This window comes from Danio rerio, chromosome 5, assembly GCF_049306965.1.
Source record: "Danio rerio strain Tuebingen ecotype United States chromosome 5, GRCz12tu, whole genome shotgun sequence".
Lineage (NCBI taxonomy): Eukaryota > Metazoa > Chordata > Actinopteri > Cypriniformes > Danionidae > Danio > Danio rerio.
The window spans coordinates 69,795,001-69,810,555 of record NC_133180.1 but is presented as its reverse complement, the minus strand read 5'-3'; the positions used below and the strand labels follow the sequence as shown (position 1 = coordinate 69,810,555).

Sequence of the window (15,555 nt, the reverse complement as noted above, 5' to 3'; positions counted from 1 at the left end):
GAACATCCCTCTATCTGTCCACATGCAGACTGTTTGCTCAGACGCTCCCAAACACAGCTCCAAAGCAGCCCAGCAGTGGGGTTGCAGCGCCATCTACGGGTGACAACCGTGCATAGACGTATACTGTAAAGAATTTCAACTGAAGCATTTTGAAAATCTCAAATATGTGACGTCAACTATTTAATACCACCGTGCTCAATGTTAATTTATTCCTAGCTAAATTACATATGCTGTAAATTCTCTCAACGGACACCTTGTTTTATTGTTTTTGAAAAGGATATTCAACAGTACAACAGCACAACTATTGCTTTTTTTTCATTTTCTTAACACATGATTTTATATTATTATTTTTTCGTTATTTTTTTCTCTTGTATGTGCTTATTCGATGCTTTACTTCTCTGTAAAATGTGACACTCTTTGTAACAAATGTGTATGATGTGGTTAAAAATATATATTTTTAAAAAAGCACAAAAATGCATTAATTCATTCATTTAAAAGATTGCAGGTTTTCTTAATTGACTAAATTGTCAAGTTTAAAAACGTGAACAAATAGGAAATTTTGACAATGTAACCCAATAGTTTTTATGTTATTAATCGCATGCTTAATTAATTAATTAATTAATAATAATAATAATAATAACAATGATAATAATAGTAATAATAATAATAATAATAATATACAGTTAAAGTCAGAATTATTAGCACCCTATGAATTATATTCCCTTGTTTATTTTTCCCCCCAACTTCTGTTTAATGGAGAGATTTTTTCAACACATTTCTAAACATAATAGTTTGTTCTGTAGACTATCGAAAAAAAATTAGCTTAAATGGGCTAATAATTTTGTCCTTAAAATGGTGTATAAAAAATTAATAACTGTTTTTATTCTAGCGGAAATAAAACAAATAAGACTTTCTCCAGAAGAAAAAATATTATCAGACATACTGTGAAAATGTCCTTGCTCTGTCAAACAGCATTGCACGGATAATGATGTTTCACAATGTTTTGCTCTGTTCTACTTGCAGCAGAATACCGAAATATTTGAATTGATAATATTTTTATAGTATTTGCATTTTGCACATAGCATGTTAGGATCGCTGTGGGCAAGGGGAATATGTTTTTATTCACTTTATTTTAACGTTTACAAACTTAAAAAGTGTTTGTTTTTTTATCTGAATGTTTTGCATTTTACACTAAATTATTTTAATCTAACAAGTTTAGTTTACAATGTTTGCAATGTTTACATTGTTCTACTTACATTAAATGTACATCCTAAATATCAGAAATGACAATAGATCATTAAGATTTTGTTAATGTCAATTTAAATGTTACAGACCTAATGAACTTACTTGACAGATTTAATTTAATCACTTTCCTCCAGCTTGGTCCCTGATTTATCAGGGGTCACCACCGCAGAATGAACTGCCACTTACTTGACAGATTTATGTATTTTTAATTTTAGGTGGTTTGTGCATTTGTCTTATGTTTGGTAAAATAATTTCTAATTGCATCTTCAGTGATTTTCAATTAAACTGTCTTGTCCTAATACGTGGATTAAGAGGTTTTTGCAAAAAACAAAACACACACACATGGATTTAGCTGGTTTTGATGCAAAAGAAAATCTACCTAGTTAAAAAACAAAGAATTCTCTATAGTGACATTTATAAAAAAGCATTTATAACATTTATAAAAGCTACTATATTTACCAGCTAATAACCTTGTCATTACATATAAAATGAAACAACTGAACCTAAGCAGAGGAGCCTGGTAGAAAATGCTGATTTACAAGAAAAGAGGTCTGATAGATTTAGAGGGTTTTGCATCTGAACTCTTCATATATCATTTTTAATTGAACAACTTTTTAGGTGTGGATTTTTATTCACTTTGTTAAATGTGTTTTTCCTTCTTAAGTTTAATTTTAGTAACAGGCAGAATTTAAACTTAGGCAATATAGAAGAAAATATCTATTAGTACATTTTATTTTTATTTTATAGGAATTTTCTAGTTTACTTTTTGAAAAAGGTTTATACATTATATTTGCTTATTTAATTATTTAATTGCATTAGAATTATTATTTAATAAAAATGCACCACTAATTGTTGCTGACAATCACTATTTGGACTGTGTATCCGTGCATTTTATACCATTCATTCATTCATTCATTCATTTTCTTAGTCCATTTATTAATCTGGGGTTACTACAGCAGAATGAACCGCCAACTTACCCAACATGTTTTACGCAGCGGATGCCCTTTAAGCTACAACCCATCTCTGGGAAACATCCATACACACTCATTCACACACATACACTATGGACAATTTAGCCTACCCAATTAACCTATACCACAAGTTTTTGGACTGTGGGGGAACCAGAGCACCCCAGGGAAACCCACACAAACATAAGGAGAACATGCAAACTCCACACAAAAATGCCAACTGACCCACCCGGGGCTCGAACCAGCAACCTTCTTGCTGTGAGGCTGTGTGCTACCCACTGCACCACCATGACGCCCCCATTTTTTTTTTTTACACAAAATTTGTTTAAATTAATGTAATGTTACGTAATATATGTAATGTGTGTGTGTGTGTGTTTTCTTTTTTAAAGAACATATTTTAAAACATTTTAGGATTATTTTTAATTTAACATCTGTTTAGCTGTACATTTGAGGTATATTTTATGTTTATTATATCATTTTCATTTGTATATTTTATGCAAATTTAAGTTTTTATTTTTTATTTAAATTCATTCACTCATCTTCCTTCGGCTTAGTCCGTTTATTCATCAGGGGTCACCACAGCACAATGAACCGACAACTCTTCCAGCATATGTTTTACACAGCAGATAACCTTCCAGCTGCAACCCAGTACAGGAAAACACCCATAAATTCTAACATGCACACACACACACACACACACACAGAGCGGCCAATTTTGTTTATTCAATTCACCTATACCACATGTTGTTGGACTGTGGGGAAAACGGAGCACCCGGACGAAACCCAAGCAACACGGTGAGAACTTGCAAACTCCGAGAGGGGTCTGGATGCAGACGTGGTGCAGTGCAATCTGGGCTGCACCAATGCTTTTTAATGGGCTCACCTAAATCCACCCCTAACCCTACCCGTCAAAGTGACGTCACTAGCTCCATTTGAGTGCATTGTGTCTGACATTGCATCGCTGAGTGATGCAGTCTCAGCTTGCATCATAAAGGCTGCATGCAGATACTATTGCAAACTCCACACAGAAATGATAACTGGCCTAGCTGGGACTCAACCTAGCGACTTTCTTGCTGTGAGGTGACAGTGCTAACCACTGAGCCCCTTCAGTAATATTTAGAAAATTTTACGATTATTCAAATCGAGTTTTATTTTTAAATATCTAACTGTTGAGCTTTTTAAAAACAATTAACATATATTAGGTATACTTTGTATGTATGTATGTGTATATATATATATAAATATATATATTAGGTATATTTTTTATTTATAAAAATGTTTTCATACCATTCTAAAAGCTAAAATGGTTAATTTGGTTATTTTTAGTTATGCATTTTATTTAAAAGTACATATTTCAGTAAGCCCAGCCCATTTACATCCCTGAAGCATGCTTTTCCACAGTGTTCAGCATCTGGATGATGTGCGTCATCATGTGACCCTCTGAGCTCTTCCTTCACCTGCAGCTCATTAACGAGCCTCTGACTCACTTGTGTTCACTCAACATCACTGCACACAGTCTGGAGGACAGCAGCTCTCCTACTGACTGCCTTATTCATTAGGATCTACAATATACACATCTTAACATTCTTTTTCAATAATGTCGGGGAGTTCTACATTCCTAAAAATTGCTAAATAACCCATTACCCTAAAACAGTGGTTCTTAAAGTGGGGGTCGCGGGACATTGACAAGGGGTCGCTTGGTGATTTCCAAAACTCAAATAAATGTTATTAAACTATTTGAATTACCATAGTTTATTCATAACCCACAGAGGATAGTTAATAGTTGCGTTTAAAGAAACAAAAACATACAAATAAAAATCAGCCATCAGCCTTTAATTTTCATTCATTCATTCATTCATTCATTTTCTTGTCGGCTTAGTCCCTTTATTAATCCGGAATCGCCACCGCGGAATGAACCACCAACTTATCCAGCAAGTTTTTACGCATTTTCCAATGTAATATATATTTACAAGTTCACAAATATCTTTAAAGCCATTTTACAACAACATTTACATTCTACCTCGACGGTGTCAAAGTTTATAAATGGACATTTACCTAATAGGACAATTAGTATATATATTATTTTCAATATTCAATTACTTTTTTTTATATATAAACTTAAAAAATCTTAACCTTATGAATGTTAAAAATTTTAAAGTGTTGATGGTTATTTACATTATTATATAATCAGTGCCATAAAATGATCTCAAAATGACAATAATATTGCTTATCGCAACAATTTCTGAGACAAAAATTCAATATTGTGGCAGGCCTATCTGCAGGCTACATACAGGAGTAACCTAGCCTATATACAGTCCTAAACAGTGCTAATGTTGTTAGTCATACTTAATTAAATGTGAATTCAGACCGAATATTCAAAGCACCATAGTAAACAATATAGGCAGCATAAACGTTACCTCAATAACACTCTTACAGTAATAGTATACGCTTTACCTGGTAAACATGTTTGTGGCGTTAACACTGGTGCGGTGTGTCTTTAAAAACACAGGGAATATTTTGTTCTTGTGCTGACACAGCTGCGTGTATCGCGGGAGACGGACAAAAATCAAACGCTTTCATTATACATTAGGCGGAACACGGTTTTCACTTTCCTCTAATTACGTTGCTGTTTTCTTACACGTGGATAATTTCCTTTAATTTGTTTTCGTAAAGCATTAGTTGGAGTTAAAAGCAGTGTGGAGTCTCTACACCTCAGAGAGCAGTGTGAGGAGGAGGTCAAAGCCCGCCGAAAGTGAGAGGAAGCACTGTGTGTTTCCACCGCAAACATTTACCCCAGTCTCAGCTTTCAAACATGGATGGATACACACAGTCGTCGGTCAATATAGAAGTACATCGAATTAGAGCACCTTTTGATGTTTAATTATTTGTGACATTCATTCAGAGGGCACTGGAAATTCTCCTCATGTTGTACTATATTGACACAATTAGACAGTTTTTGTAGATTTGTCAACTGCACATTGGTGTTTGTCAGCCACAGACTGAAAGGTTAATGTGAGTTTTTTTTTATTTCCTAAGGTTTCTTTTACAGCACCATGTTTTAATGTAGTTAAATATAATCACTTAAAATAGACTTACACATTCATTTAGTTGTTAAGCGAGATGGAAAGCCATTTTAAACTAAACACCGTCATGAGCAAGTGCAAAAACTCCATTGAAAATACTGTGGTAAAATAAATTCATAAAATCAGTGCTTCTTGTGAGGTCTGAGACCCACCTTTTTATCGTATATCATTGATTTTTAAAGAAACCAGATTTTAAACGTGGTGTTTTTGTAATGGCGTGACAGTTCTTTGAAATCACTGGAGTGAAATTAAAAGTCTGTGGTCATAAAGCAAAGTAAATGATGATTAGCATTGTCATTTTGTATGAGTGTGCTACCCGTACCTGTGTGACGTCATCGTGTTGAGTTCAGTTAATAAAAGAATACTGCATGGAACAGCACGGCTACTCTAGAGTCGTCTTATATATCATTTAAAAATGTCAAATACATGGTGTCAGATGTGGGAGCGTAAACAGAAAGCACAACTGAGAAGATATCACCACTGCAACCACCATCAGTGTTATCTCTTCAAGGCAACTTGGCTGAGAATTGGAAGGTATGGCTTTTTTTTGAATTTGAATTGTACCTCATTGCTAGTGAAGTGGCGGAGAAATCAGAAACCGTACAGTGTGCAACCTTTCTTCATATCGCGGGTGAAGAAGCAATCAAATTTTTCAACAAATTTCAGTTCACTGCAGAAGAAGTGAATAAGATTGACACACTAAAAAGGAAATTTAAAGGGCACCTATGGTAAAAAATCTACTTTTCAAGCTGTTTGGACAGATCTGTGTGTTGGTATAGTGTATAGACCGTCATACTGGGGTGATATGAACACACACAGTCCTTGTTTTTCAATTTAACTACAAAAAAAGGGTCGACCAATTGGAGCTGTTTTCAAATTGATCGCACCATTACGTAGGTGTGCGATCCCCCCGCCCACCGAATTGATTGACAGCTGCGGGCATTAACATGGTCCGGTAGTCGCGTGTATATGTCAACAAGACCAGGCAGACATACGCAAAGCAACCGGGAATAAAAGGTCTGTTCTGTTCGCTAGGATCAGCAATCATCATCAAATGTGATTAAGAGTAAGTTTCACATGTTTAAAGTGTTTTAAAACAGAGTATGTGTGTAATTAATTACAGCGTTTTACTTCAGCTGTACTTCATCAGCACAGCCGCGTGTCAGAACAGTTATAAAAGAAGACGCTTCAATCCCGGTTTGTGGAAGTTAAATCAGGTTTATTTTGTACATTAGCATAACAGATATCCACACAGTACTTGAGGTTAGCCTTAACTAAGCTAAGCGCGCTCTGTCTGTCTGCCTGCCTGCGTGTGTGTGTGTGTGTGTGTCATATGCGGTGTGCGTGTGTGTGTGTGTGTGCGCGCGCGTTAACTTTGTAACGATATTGTGTGTGACTCATCAATGCAACTTCACAATACTGATTAGTAAAGGTTAGTTCTTACTGTAGTATCTCACAAACGCTACGTGAGACCTTTAAGTCTGTCTGTTGTCTGACGCAGCTGAGGGAGGAGGCATGTAGAAATAGTAGGCGGGAAAGACTCGTCTTAAAGGCGCAGTACGACAAAACCACCCCCTGCTGGAAATCAGTATAAAACAGCATCTTGTAAAAGGTATAATGAAAAATCTGATGGGTATTTTGATCTGAAACTTTATATACACATTCTAGAGACGCAAAAGACTTATATTAAATCTGAAAAAAGGGGTAACCTAGGTGCCCTTTAAAGAGTACTGTGAGCCAAGAAAGAATCTGCCATATATTCGTCACATGTTTTTAACGAGAACACAAAGTACCGGAGAGACAATTGATTCATACGTCATGGATCTTAAACACAAGGCGAAAGAGTGTGAATTCGTTGATTTGACTGACTCGCTAATAAGGGATAGAATTGTATGCGGGATAAAAGATGACAATGTTCGCGCAAGGCTGTTGCGAGAGGCTGAACTCACATTGGAAAAGGCCAAAGACACCTGCAGAGCCAATGAAATTACGTCAAATCAAATGAAAATGCTTGTTGAAGAAGTTATGCAATATACATAACAAGCATCAATAGAGAATTGTAATGTGCAGTACCAACACAATGCATTCAGGGTATTTAGGACATGGGCAGGGCCGGAGCAATCTGAGCTAGTGCTCTAGGCAAACGACAATCCCGCCGTCCTCAACCGGAAAGTGAGAACGAAAGTAAACGGTTGCAGGTCACCTCTATGGATGCAACGACCCTGGAATTGGGAGCCCGATTCCCATTAATCTATTAATTTATTGTATCACATTTACACTCATCAGCAGCAATAATCTGTAAGCGCTCGCTCTACAATTAAAAGAGAAAATTATCACAATTATACAATTATAATGGTATCGACATGTTAGTCCATTTTATTCGGAGTGTTTTTAAGACATTTTTCAAAATTATATTACTATAAAATGGCCGGCTTTTTCTGTTGTGATTTGCATTGGTTTACATTGTGCGCTCCTGCGCTTGTCCACAAAAGTGTCTGAACCCAACTCGTTATGATGCTGATTTTCATTCTCTATACTCAAGTAGACTAGGAAGTAGACTCAAGTGGACTCGAAAAGAGATGTTAGATCCAATCAGTTCCACAATGGGCAGGGGCGGACTGGGACTAAAATTCAGCCCTGGCACTGTAGCCACACCAGTCTACATTACCACACTGACACTGCCCCACCCACGGACATGCACATTCACTACTTATATTGGTGTACAGATGGTAAAATTATAAAAGTAGTAACATATTTAAGAGATATTTAAACATTTAATTTATGTGACTGGAACAAAAACATCTAATTTATATATGCAATCATGTCATTCATTTTCTTTTTGGCTTAGTCCCTTTATTAATCTGGGAACCGCCAATTTATCCAGCATATGTTTTACACAGCGGATGCCCTCAAAGCTGCAACCCATTACAGGGTTACCCAACTCCCAATCGGCCTACCCAATTCAATTGGAAACCAGAAGGAAACCCACACGAACATGCAAACTCCACACAGAAACACCAACTGAACCAGCTGAGGCTCAAACCAGCGACCTTATTGCTGTGAGGAGACAGCGCTACCCACTGCGCCACTGCACTGCCCCCTTTCGAGACTAGTTCAGTTAATTTTATGTATTTGGCATTGTCTGACTTGACTGCCTTTCCCTTTTTATGGTCCATCTCTGACAATTTGTTGCACTTACTGTGTGTTTGACATTCTTGCCAGATTTTGATTACATCTGCGTAACCTCTCATTGGGTTGGCCCATATCGAAATCAGCCGGTTGTTGCCGATTGGGCCAATGCTTAACATTTATTAATATTCTTGCTATTATCATCATCATCATCATCATAATATTCACATCTTGCAAAAGATAAAAGCTGTCTACATGTAAAAAAAACAATACAAATGAAAAATAAATATATAAAAAAAAAATAGCTGACCGGCCCACATTTAAAAAATGGTGCGGCCCTTCTGGCATTTGCCAGGATTGCCAGATGGCCAGTCCGCCCCTGACAATGGGTGTGCAACCGATGCATTCAATGACTAGAGAATACCCATAATGCACTGCCTGACCACAAGATGGAATCAACAAGTGGAATCCATCGGTTTAATTTCTAAATAAAATATTTCTAAAGTGTTAAGTTAATGTTTGTATACAAGACAGAAATCAAAATACTTTGTTCCATTTCCGTTAATAGACATCATGCCAAAGATAAAGCAGCACGTTTTTTTGTAAAAAAACAAGTTATATACAGTTGATTTACACCATTTTTTGAATCCATTCAGCTGATATTTGAGTCTCGCGGGAGCACTTTTAGCTTAGCTTAGCATTGAATCAGATTATACCATTAGCATTTCATCCAAAATTTTAACACAGTTCAGATAATTTTCCTATTTAAAGCTTGACATTAAAGAATGTAGGTAGGTACTAAGACTGACAGAAAATGAAAAGTTGCAAATAGCACTATAGTTCCTAAACATATCGACTCAGAAAATGATCAGAATGCTCTTCTTGATTATATTTTCATGTCTAATTGCAAGGAGTTACTCAGTTAAGAGTACAAGAGTTGTATATAAAGATTTCAAGAGGTTTTCATGCATCAAAACAATGAAGCTTTAAAGGGCACATAGGTTACCCCTTTTTTCAGATTTAATATAAGTCTTTTGCGTCTCTAGAATGTGTATATAAAGTTTCAGATCAAAATACCCATCAGATTTTTCATTATACCTTTTACAAGATGCTGTTTTATACTGATTTCCAGCAGGGGGTGGTTTTGTCGTACTGCGCCTTTAAGACGAGTCTTTCCCGCCCACTATTTCTACATGCCTCCTCCCTCAGCTGCGTCAGACAACAGACAGACTTAAAGGAAGAAGGTCTCACGTAGCGTTTGTGAGATACTGCAGTAAGAACTAACCTTTACTAATCAGTATTGTGAAGTTGCATTGATGAGTCACACACAATATCGTTACAAAGTTAACGCGCACACACACACACACACACACACACACGCACACACGCACGCGCGCACACCGCATATGACACACACACGCACGCAGGCAGGCAGACAGACAGAGCGCGCTTAGCTTAGTTAAGGCTAACCTCAAGTACTGTGTGGATATCTGTTATGCTAATGTACAAAATAAACCTGATTTAACTTCCACAAACCGGGATTGAAGCGTCTTCTTTTATAATTGTTCTGACACGCGGCTGTGCTGATGAAGTAAAGCTGAAGTAAAACGCTGTAATTAATTACACACATACTCTGTTTTAAAACACTTTAAACATGTGAAACTTACTCTTAATCACCTTTTATTCCCGGTTGCTTTGCGTATGTCTGCCTGGTCTTGTTGACATATACACGCGACTACCGGAACATGTTATTGCGCGCAGCTGTCAATCAATTCGGTGGGCGGGGGGATCGCACACCTACGTAATGGTGTGATCGATTTGAAAACAGCTCCAATTGGTCGACCCTTTTTTTGTAGTTAAATTGAAAAAAAAAGGACTGTGTGTGTTCATATCACCCCAGTATGACGGTCTATACACTATACCAACACACAGATCTGTCCAAACAGCTTGAAAAGTAGATTTTTTTTACCATAGGTGCCCTTTAATTGATATTATTTGCCCTGCATTAGAATGTGTCCAGTTTCCATCTTATCAATTTCTGAGCAAAATAGTAATTATCACTGATTTTTATTATGATTTAGAGAAGACGTCTTCTAAAATCATTTAAGATTTAATTTAGTGTGATCACTGAGAAAAAAGGCTGTTTAATTATTATATACATTTTTGTTCTATATGGTCTGATTATTTCAGAAACTGCTGATCTACTGGGATTTTCACGCACACCCATCTCTAGGGTTGACAGAGAGTGGTCTGAAAAAGAGAAAATATCCAGTGAGCGGCAGTTCTGTGGGCGCAAATGCCTTGTTGATGCCAGAGGTCAGAGGAGAATGGCCAGACTGGTTCCAGCTGAAAGGCAACAGTAACTCAAATAACCACTCGTTACAATCGAGGCATGCAGAAGAGCGTCTCTAAATGCACAACATATCGAACCTTGAGGCAGATAGGCTACAGCAGCAGAAGACCACACCGGCTGCCACTCCTGTCAGCTAAGAACAAGAAACAGAGAGTACATTTTCGCACAGGCTCACCAAAATTGCACAATAGAACATTGAAAAAATGTTGCCTGGTCTAATGAGTCTCGATTTCTGCTGCAACATTCGGATGGTAGGGTCAGAATTTGGCATCAAGAACATGAAAGCAAGAATCCATCTTGCCTTTTTTCAATGGTTCAGGCTGGTGGTGGTGGTGTAATGGTGTGGGGGATATTTTCCTGGCACACTTTGGGTCCATTTGTACCAATTGAGCATAGTGTCAACGCCACAGCCTACCTGAGTATAGTTACTGACCATGTCCATCCCTTTAAGACCACAGTGTACCCATCTTCTGATGGCTTCTTCCAGCAGGATAATGCACCATGTCATAAAGCGTCATCTCAGACTGGTTTCCTGAACATGACAATGAGTTCACTGTACTCAAATGAACTCCAGAGTCACCAGATCTCAATCCAATAGAGCACCTTTAGGATGTGGTGGAGCAGGAGATTCGCATCATGGATGTGCAGCAACTGTGTGACGCTATCATGTCAATATGGGCTGAAATCTGAGGAATATTTACAGTACCTTGTTGAATTTATGCTACAAAAGGATTAAGGAAGTTCTGTAGGCAAAAAGGGGTCCAACCCGGTGCTAGTAAGGTGTACCTAATAAAGTGGCCGCACAGTGTATATACCTGTTACACTGAATGGTAATGCAACATTATTTCAACCATATTTTGACCTGCAAATTTTACAGAACGTTCTTTGAAGTTTTATTTTATTTTTGTGAAATTGTTCTTTAACATAAATGTTTTAATTTACATAAAGAAAATCTCTTTAACTTTATATAAAAACTTAAATTAATCCGTGAACCCCAAATAGTGCTAATACTTACTTACTGTGGAGCTTTGCTGCCCTCTGGGGATTTTTAGGAGCTGTGCACAAGACATTTTATAACATTCAAAACCAAAAACAATACTACAAAAATCTAAATTCTAAAATAAGTACACTTCCCAAATACTGTATAAAACATCCAGTTCACAATATGCTTGAATTGAGTTTTATTTGATGAGAATATGTTACATAAAGGCAGCAGTGAGTGAAATATGAACCCACAAATAAATACAGGAAATCATTATTACTATAGAAGGAAAGCTCTATTGTTAGGATGAAGGCAGGAGGAAACCGACACTGCATTTGCCAAACTTGAGTCTCCCAGTCAGCCAAATAATGCTAAATCAACACATAACACATACGTCTATGTACAACACACACTCCTCTATGTTAGGCAAATATCAAACACAAATTCAGCTGTCTTTCAGTCATATTATTCTGATTTTCTTTGACATCTAATAACACCAAACAGAATAACCATCACTATAACTGTTAGTCAGTATATCTCCGTTATTTACAACAAAATTATATTTTCTTTCATATGAACTACCATACTAGACTCAAATTTGATCATAGAGAGAATTTGTACAATATGTATATGTGTGTATATATAAAATCTGACCCCTTTAATATGCTGTTTTGTTAAAGATATATTATTTAGAATAACTAACTGTATATTGCACTTTATTAAAGTCACAGTGCCATTAAAATGACATGGAAATGTTACCAAAGCCCTTAAAAGTAAGAATTAGTGTTCTGACTGTGAAGAGTTTCAGCTGTAGACAATATAAACATTTTCAAACTGCAGCTTAGATAAAAAAAAAAACCTACCCAGCAGGCATTTTGATGTCAAAAGGACATTAAAAACAGTCAAAAATGCATACAGGTTTGATGTCAATTGACTACCTATCTCAAAAATTTATGACAGGACAGTCTTGTAATCACTTGTTTTGACGTGTTTCTAAACTACATTAAAAAACACATCATAAACTGCCCTGAAATCGATTTTTCGATTTCGATTGAAATCGATGTTTTTTGACACCAATATTAGATGTCAATTTGATGTCATTTTGACAAGTAATTTAAATGCATTGCAGGGATACACAAACCAGTGTACATTTGTAGTTTGCAATTGAATCTTTTAGATGTCAAAAATTCATGTCAAATATTACAGGGCAGTCTTGTAATCAATTTGACATGTTTCAAAACGACATAATAAAAAAACGCCTGAAATCGATTTATGACGTTTTTTAACACCAATTTTAGATGTCAATTTGAAGTTGTTTTAACATTTGGGTAATTAATATGAAATGAAATTAACATGAAATTGATTACAGGACAGTAAAAAAAATGTCAAAAAACTGCCCTGAAATCGATTTGTTTTTTGACACCAATTTTAGATGTCGTTTTGATGCTGTTTTAACATCTAGGTATAATTTACATGCATTGTAAGGATACAAAATCTAAGTCTTATAATCAATGTTTTGCCGTGTTCCATACTTCCAAAAAAATAAAAATCTCAGAAATCAATTTTTGCTGTTTTTTTCTCACCAATGTTAGATGTTAATTTGAACTCATTTTGACATCTAGTGAAAACATTTTTCTCAAAAATGTATTATAGGACAGTCTTGTAATCAGTTTTTTGACGTTTTGAAATTAAATTAAGAAAAAATGTCAAAAAAAAAAAAACTGCCCTGAAATCCATTTATGATGTTTTTTTGACACCAATTTTAGATGTAAATTTGATGTCATTTTAACATCTAGGTATAATTTACATGCATTGTAGGAATACAGAATCCAATGTAAATTTGTAATTTCAATTGAATCTTTCAGATATCAAAAATTAAAAAAAAAAAGATTACAGGACAGTCTTGTATGATTTTTTGACGCGTTTCAAATGACATCAAAAAACATAGAAAAACCTTCCCTGAAATCGATTTTTATATTTTTTGACACCAATGTTAGATCTCAATTTGATTTTGTTTTGATTTCTAGGTAGCTTCATATAAAAAAATTATTACAGAACAGTCTTGTAATCAGTTTTTGACGCGTTTCGAAACAACATCAAAAAACATCAACATGGTAATTTGATGTCATTTGGACACCTAAATTACATGCATTGTAGGCATACAAAATCCAGTGTACGTTTGTAATTTGCAATTGAATCTTTCAGATGTCGAAAACTCATCTACAAAAATTATTACAGGACAGTCTTATAATGTAAATATAAGTTTCAAAATGAAATAAAAAAACTGCCCTGAAATCGATTTTTTATATTTTTTGACACCAATGTTAGACGTCAATTTGAAGTCGTTTTGACATCATGCATTGTAGAGTTACAAAATCTGGTGTAAATTTGGTATTTGCAATTAAATCTTACAGATGTCAAAAATTTATTACAGGAGAGTCTTGTAATCAATTTTTTGCTGTTTCGAAACAACAAAAAAATAAATAAATAAAATAAACTTTAAAAACGGCCCTGAAATCGATTAATGACGTTTTTTGACACCAATTTTAGATGTCAATTTGATGTCGTTTTAACATCTAGGTATAATTTACATTGTAGAGATTCAAAATCCACTGTAAATTTGTAATTTGCAATTGAATATTTCAGATGTCAAAAATTAATCTAAAAAATTATTACAGGACAGTCTTATAATGTATAAGTTTCAAAATGACATAAAAAACTGCCCTAAAATCGATTTTTTATATTTTTTGACACCAATGTTAGATGTCAATTTGATGTAGTTTTGACATCATGCATTGTAGAGTCACAATATCTGGTGTAAATTTGGTATTTGCAATTAAATCTTACAGATGTCAAAAATGTATTACAGGAGAGTCTTGTAATCAATTTTTTGCTGTTTCGAAACTAAACTAAAATAAACTCTAAAAACTGCCCTGAAATCGATTTATGACATTTTTTGACACCAATTTTAGATGTCAATTTGATGTCGTTTTAACATCTACTGTAGGTATAATTTACATTGTAGAGATTCAAAATCCACTGTAAATTTGTAATTTGCAATTGAATATTTTAGATGAATTAAACGTTTTTTAGATTGTAATAGTTTAGTGGTCAAAATGGCATCAATATGTAGATGTCAAATAGACGTTAAAGTCTAGACATCAAATCGATTAGAATTATTGACGTTTTTATGAAGTCATTTTGACATCCATGTGCCTGCTGGGAAATACTCAGGTCCTCACTGATGTATTACTGGGGAAAGAGGAGTATGTTGAGGTCTGTGCAGGAAAGGAAAAGAAAAGTGAAAGTTGTCTCCTAATAGAGCTAAATAAAACTGTACCAAAAGTCTCTCATTTCTTTTTTTGTTCGCTCAATACCCAGCATGCGTTCTTATCTTCCATATGCTCCCACACCATGAGCACAACACTTCCAGCATGTTCAAACCACATTCATCGCCATATCAATGCTGTCCAACAGGGTGCAGCACAGAAGCATCCAAAAACAATCAGTCCTTCCCATGATTCAGCGGGGCTGAGCTCTCCAAGGTGCTAGGCCGACTGACGGTTCAATACATTGGATGATGTGAACGCAGACATGTTCCGTTCTACTAAACCTGTGTCTCCAGCAATACTGATGTGTTTGGGCGTCTCTTCAGCTTTAGGACGGGTCCGCAGCGGAGCCGGGTCTCTTTTGATTGGTTAACTCCATGTAAATGTCAGAGCGGAGGAAGCGAGGGTACGAGTCTCTTTCCATGAGTCCGAAAATCCGGCTCTGCGCCAAGTCGAAGCAGTCTGC

General features: G+C 35.7%; 1 protein-coding gene and 2 long non-coding RNA genes across 8 annotated transcripts in view; 1 reads left to right on the top strand and 2 right to left on the bottom strand.

Moving 5' to 3' along the window:
* Nucleotides 1-677: 677 nt before the first annotated feature.
* On the bottom strand, nucleotides 678-4,937 carry LOC141385661 (uncharacterized). The gene is made up of 4 exons (XR_012406476.1): nucleotides 3,501-4,937; nucleotides 3,223-3,387; nucleotides 2,412-3,015; nucleotides 678-2,355 (listed from the first exon to the last, which is right to left on the bottom strand). It is a non-coding gene; the product is annotated as an uncharacterized lncRNA (long non-coding RNA).
* A 4,666-nt stretch (nucleotides 4,938-9,603) lies between these two features.
* Nucleotides 9,604-13,314, top strand: LOC141385660 (uncharacterized). The gene is made up of 2 exons (XR_012406475.1): nucleotides 9,604-9,698; nucleotides 10,616-13,314. It is a non-coding gene; the product is annotated as an uncharacterized lncRNA (long non-coding RNA).
* rgs3b (regulator of G protein signaling 3b) overlaps nucleotides 11,945-15,555 on the bottom strand; it is a 107,650-nt gene continuing 104,039 nt past the window's right edge. For all 6 annotated transcript variants that reach the window (XM_068221553.2, XM_073951578.1, XM_068221554.2 and 3 more), the window contains one exon: nucleotides 11,945-15,555. This exon is cut by the window's right edge and continues 57 nt beyond it. In XM_068221553.2, the coding sequence (XP_068077654.2) occupies nucleotides 15,418-15,555 (138 nt within the window). In that variant the 3' untranslated portion in view covers nucleotides 11,945-15,417.